Here is a 6,280-nt window from a genome sequence, read left to right on the forward strand (position 1 = left end):
TATTTTATATTTTATTTTGTTTCATTTTTTATTAATCGAGAGAGGGCTAAGGACCCTCTCTCATTTTATTTATTTTGAGAAATTGCATCAAAAATCAAGTCATGACTGTTTGTAAGGAAGACTAGCTTTACATGATTGGAAGTTATTCTCATTCAACCAATTCACATATATATCTTATGATGAATTGCGATTTTCAACTTCTAAAGAGACTGGCAAACTTATATAGAAATCTTTGATATAGATGGTTATGAAAACAAAACACATTCTACATAGGTCACCCATGCAAGTATATTCCAAAAAAAATTCTAGCATTTAAACAAGTAAAACTACCAGACACTAGGGATTGACAATTTTAAGAACCATCTTTGTATTTTACTAGACCAACATTTCTGTACAAGAACATTATGGCTTGTGTAGCATTCGCCATGTTTATTGTTCCTTCTACGGATATGATTTTTTTTTAGTGCTGAGTGTCATAAAATCCATGGTAGCATTATATGATTCTATCACACTCTTAGTGAATCCTTGAAATGCCACCACCTTGAAGAGAGCCAACAATTGGGCCTCGATACTACAGACCAGACCGATGTCCAAGAAATGCCCCTAAACTCCGAGCATGTGAATGGGATTAAGGAAATTTTGATAGGAGTTGATTTAACAATTTTTTTATTAAACTTGACTCTAAATTTGTACCAGACATAAAACTTCCCTAATGCCTTTGCCATTTCCTTGTCTTCTATGATAATAAGAATGTTGCTAACAATTGTAGAAGAAATATTTGTACTAACTTGATGCCTTGTCGTTACTTAGATGAAGTTAAGACCCAAAACTTCTTGTATGGCCTCTAGAACATTGGCAACCTAGAAGAAGAAGACCCTTCTCATCCTTGTTTCATTCATCTTCTCCTACAAAAGACATTTACTTGAGAATACAACCCAGCTATACAATCAGGTCCATCCTTTGGATTGCCAAGGGCAAGAAAGTGAGAATTTGAGTCAAGAAGGCAAGGAAAGAATAATAGGTGTAATCTCTTAGAGAAGCCTCCTGAATCATGTGCCATTAATAGAAGTAATGTCTCAACATAAAATCATAATTGAGGTGATGCAAGTAACCTTGTCCCTCCATATGCATATGTCATAATGATGGGTGTTTCCTGGGGCGATTTAATAGTTGTACATCCCGTGTAGGTTTGGCTAGAAATCAATCTCGCGACCAATGCTTATATATTCATGTTAATCAATACGAAGAAAATCGACAACTTTTTTGTCTTATCTATAGCAATGAGTGATTGTTATTGCTTCTTTAGCCAGCAGAACTTTTGTTATTCTATTTATTGTTATGTTTAGGAGAGAAAAGTCTAATCTCCGATCTATATGCAGGGTTTTTCACAGTGAGATTGTGTGTCGTTTGTGGAAATAATTCCCTCTAAGACTATAATTTGTTATTTTATTTTATGTAGGATGGTGGGATTTTTGGTAAATGTAATTTTGTCTAGGCGTGATGTTTTTCCAGCTCAATCTTCAAAATTTGTATATTAATTTAGTTTTGGTTTATGGCAATTCTACGAAGGTCATTGGGATAGATTTTGTCGTCGGAGTGAAAGCCAAACATATTTGTAATCTTATTAATTGTGGTATATTAGGTGGAATCATTGCTTTTAGGTTGAAAGACATTTTAATCCGGTGACAATGCATTTTGTCAAATGCAACTTTCATCTTTTATAAAACATACGTTTATTTCCTGTGCATGATGTGTTTATATTATAACATATTGAAACCAAAAATTTTATCCAATACTTGAAACAAATATATAATACAAGAAGTATTTATTACACATGCATATTATATTTAAGTATTAATCTTACGACCAGAATTTGAATAATAGTATCATATCTTAAATTAATCAAACTACAAACATCAAACATTTACCTGCCTTAAGCCTGTAATTATAATCTCATTCTCCCTTACTATTCATCAACCAACGCAGATAATTACTACCTATTTCGCTCAGGGAATCAACATCAAGGATACTAATGGTAGCTTACGGAAAATAATGCAATTCAAAACAAAAGGTAAAACTTATAATCTTGTCAACAAATCAAAAGGTAAAACGTGTATAATTCTTGTGAAGCGTATAATTCTTGTGAACAACAATCGAATGAAAGACAAATGATATAAGGCAAATACCTGCTTTCTCATACTAATTGTTTATTTTTGTGGTGTTCCATGCTCTAAATCTTGCAGTTCCCATGCATGACTCAGCAACAGAAACTCATACACAGTTCTCGTGATAAATAAATAAAGGTATCGTGTTGCCCTGTTCCATTGCTAGCTTTATCTCATGAGTAAAAGGTGCAGTCTCATCCGAGAGAATATAAATTTAGCGCACAATTCTAAATTGCATATCAAAGAAAGCAGCGAGTCCATATGGCCAAGGCAATGGAAGCGCTTTTGTCAGTGGTCTTGTTGCTGTTTTGTTGTGGAGGGCAGGTGGTTCGTGGAGAATTCGATTACAGAGCAGCCCTGTCGAAGTCTATTCTCTTCCTGGAGGCCCAACGATCTGGTAAACTCCCACAATCTCAGCGAGTAAAGTGGAGAGGAGATTCTGGCCTCACAGATGGGCACTTGCAAAACGTAAGTAGAAGAAGAGATAGATCCTTATTCAATTTGATTAGAGATAAAAGTAGAAGTGGATCATACTATCCTTCTTCATTGACTCCATACAAAATGTTGTGTGCAACTCACCTGCAGGTTGATTTAGTTGGGGGTTACTACGATGCAGGCGATAATGTGAAATATGGGCTTCCCATGGCATTCACTATCACCACACTCGCTTGGGGCACACTGGATTATGGGAAAGAGTTGAAAGCTGCAGGAGAGATTCAGAATGCAAGGGACGCTATTAGATGGGGAACTGACTACTTTCTCAAGGCTGGTGCAACTCCAGATCAATTATGGGTTCAGGTAAAGAAATCTAAGCTAAAATATTCAGCATTCATTCTTCAAGATTATGAAAAACTAAAGAGGTTGATCTTGATGCATAAAATAGGTGGGTGATCCCCAGGCAGACCATAATTGTTGGGAGCGTCCAGAAGATATGGACACTCCTCGATCTCTTTACAAGATCGATAAAGACACCCCTGGATCAGAAATTGCAGCAGAAACGGCCGCAGCCTTGGCTGCCTCCTCCATTGTTTTCAGATTCACAAACCCTCGTTACTCACACCTTCTCCTCCAACGTTCTCAATCGGTATGTTTGGGTGCTCAAGTAAAATAGAAAACCTAACTGTTAACCAACACAGCAAAATCAACAAGTTTCATCCATCCATTTTGAGAAAAATCTTATGCATCCATCTTCTTTCTAACCGCCCATTTATGTTTCCCTTCAGCTCTTCAGTTTTGCCGATCGATTCAAGGGCACCTACGGAGGAGAGTGTCCATTTTATTGCTCTGTTTCAGGCTACAATGTAAGCAGAATTTGGTTTTCATTTAGCATATGCTCTTGTGAGCAGAATTTGGTTTTCTTTTAACATATGCACTTGTAAATATGATCTCAGGACGAGCTTCTCTGGGCTGCATCTTGGCTATACAGAGCTACGAAATCCCCATATTATTCCAACTATATTATCCAGCACGACGATCTAAAGGCATATGTTAATGAATTCAACTGGGACCTCAAATATGCTGGAATTCAAGTGCTTCTAACAGACGTAAGCGTAGACTGATTGGTGCAATTTTTCAAATAAAATGTAATATAAACATACTTCTAGCTTAAAGCTAACTTATGCACTTCACCAACCAGTTATATTTCCAAGGGGAAGCTCAATTCTCAGCCTATAGAAGTCATGCAGAACGCTTTGTGTGTTCACTTCTTCCTGGCAGTCCCATTCGTTCTGTTAAAACCACCCCAGGTGAGCTCTCTATTTCTTCACCAATACCACGAACAATGATTCCTTTTCTAGTCACAGCCATGTAAATCATTTGTTACTCCTCCTTTTCTAATCATAGCCCTCAAAATTCTCTTAGTGATATCTATAATTCAATCCTTTTGTCACAGGAGGTTTGCTGTATGTTAGAGATGGCGCCAACACTCAGTATGTTACCAGTGCTGCTTTTTTGCTGGCAAGATACAGTGATTTACTATCAGCTAAGAAGCAAACATTGTCATGCGGCAACACTCTCTTTAAACCCAGCGACGTTATGGGCTTCGCAAAGCTACAAGTAAGCACACTACATGTATTTGTATTTGTATTTGTATTTTGGAGCATACAATATAACGAATCTCAATCATATCCTTTGCAGATTGATTATTTATTGGGAAGGAATCCTCTCGGCATTTCATATATGGTAGGATACGGTTCCAAATACCCAAGGCAACCACATCACAGAGGAGCATCTGTAGTTTCCATTCATCAACAACCAACGAAGATCAAATGCATTGAAGGTTTCATGAACTGGTTTCACAAAGATTCTTCCAATCCAAACACATTAATTGGGGCAATAGTGGGGGGACCAGATAAATATGACCGTTTTGTAGACCTCAGGACCAAATCTAGCATGCTTGAACCTACAACGTACATAAATTCTCCTCTCGTGGGTGTTCTTGCAAAATTGTATAGAATGACACGCAAAACTAACAGGCAGTTTTGATTTCCTTAGACATCAAAGAATTACGAGAAATCTTCCCATCGATCATTGGAAATGCTAAGACTAGAGTAGTTACAATTATGGGAGGCTATATGAGAAAAGGTCCCCATGATTAATTATTATTTCCAAGTTAGTAGCTTTAATGGTGAACAAGGCTCTAAAGTAAAAAATATATAAATCTATTTATGTTAGAAACAAAATCTTTAGGTAAAAATGTATTCTATACTTTTTGAGCTAATTAAAATAAATCAAGTGTATAGCTCAAATCTTGTTTGTTAGAATTAGAATTGAATATTTATAGTTTACTTTTTAATATAATAAAAAGTGATTATATTAGTTTTTTATTATGTTGAGAGGTATTATAGAATTTTAATGGGGATGGTGAAAATCTGTATACATACAAATCTCTCTTTAAATCATATGGATCAACAATTGCAATGGTCACCAATTAATTATAAAAATATCAAATAAAATAATTTTAAACTGATATCTCTACGCATTTTCTAAATAGATGTATTCAGGATATCTATACTAGTTTCCTTTTTAATATATTTACAAGTATTAATATGAAATTTGTATTATGGTGAGAGGTGTTATATAATTATAGTAGGGGCGGTGATAACTTGTGGACATATAAACATTTCCTTAAACTACATTATTATACATCTGTCAAATTTACATGTTGGATTTTACATTGTCTCTCACACTATTTATCACAAATACATAGGTTCTCAATGATGCAATACCTATATAAATTACAACATATTTGCTTCAAATTAATTCATTCCTTGCACTTGTACTTTTAAATACAAGTGATAATAACTCAATGTCACAAAAATCCTCACAACAATAATGTATCTTACACATTTATCTTGGGCCCACATACCTTTGAAAGAAGTGATAAAAACATAATGCATCATTCACATTATAGCAATCAATGAATTTTTAAAGAGACAAGAAACCATTCATGATGATGTGTAACTAGTTATGTAGCTTTTGAATGCCACGTTATTTTCTTTTTCTTTTAAAAAAAATATTTCGTATTTTCATTTTATATTTTCTTGCCCTCCGAATTTCCATTCATGCATTTAGTAATATACTGATTTTGATTTTTTTAAATAATTTTTTATAATTTTATATTTATAGGTAATTTTTTTATGGACAATTTGTAAAAGGAGGGTCCACTCACATATAAAATGGCATACCAAATAGAGATGATGGGTATTTGAAAAATGCAGAGAAAAGAAGAAGAGAAAGGAAGTCCACAAAGATGAAGCTCACTACAGGTAACATGTTAACAAGTCATCCCTCCAAAAAAGTCAAGAAAAAGTAACTTTTCACAGATGTCAAAGGCCTAAAAGACTTCACTTTTTCCCTTTCATTTTCTCTTGGTAAGGAGTGCATCAAGAGATCCATTGAGAGGCCTTTCCAATAGAGCCTTGGGCTTCCATTTTATATTTTTTAACCTCGGATTTCATACTTGGTCACTTATCGATTTTACTAATGTTTTATAAAAATATTACTCTTAGTCTAGGTTATATTGGTGATGTTTGAGAAAATAAATTCATCTTAATGAACCAAGGAATCATTAAGACTAAAAATATCTTGTTGATATCAAACATGGAGGATATCCT

At 34.7% G+C, this 6,280-nt stretch overlaps 1 protein-coding gene across 1 annotated transcript; it reads left to right on the top strand.

Annotated features, from left to right (window-relative positions):
* Positions 1 to 2,426: 2,426 nt before the first annotated feature.
* Positions 2,427 to 4,649, top strand: LOC131043437 (endoglucanase 16-like). The gene is made up of 8 exons (XM_057976632.1): positions 2,427 to 2,633; positions 2,751 to 2,963; positions 3,049 to 3,249; positions 3,389 to 3,466; positions 3,557 to 3,709; positions 3,802 to 3,910; positions 4,057 to 4,220; positions 4,302 to 4,649. Exons 1-8 carry the CDS (start codon positions 2,427 to 2,429, stop codon positions 4,647 to 4,649), a joined length of 1,473 nt encoding a protein of 490 aa, XP_057832615.1.
* Positions 4,650 to 6,280: the final 1,631 nt, after the last annotated feature.

The sequence above is a fragment of the Cryptomeria japonica genome, unplaced genomic scaffold (assembly GCF_030272615.1).
Source record: "Cryptomeria japonica unplaced genomic scaffold, Sugi_1.0 HiC_scaffold_226, whole genome shotgun sequence".
NCBI lineage: Eukaryota > Viridiplantae > Streptophyta > Pinopsida > Cupressales > Cupressaceae > Cryptomeria > Cryptomeria japonica.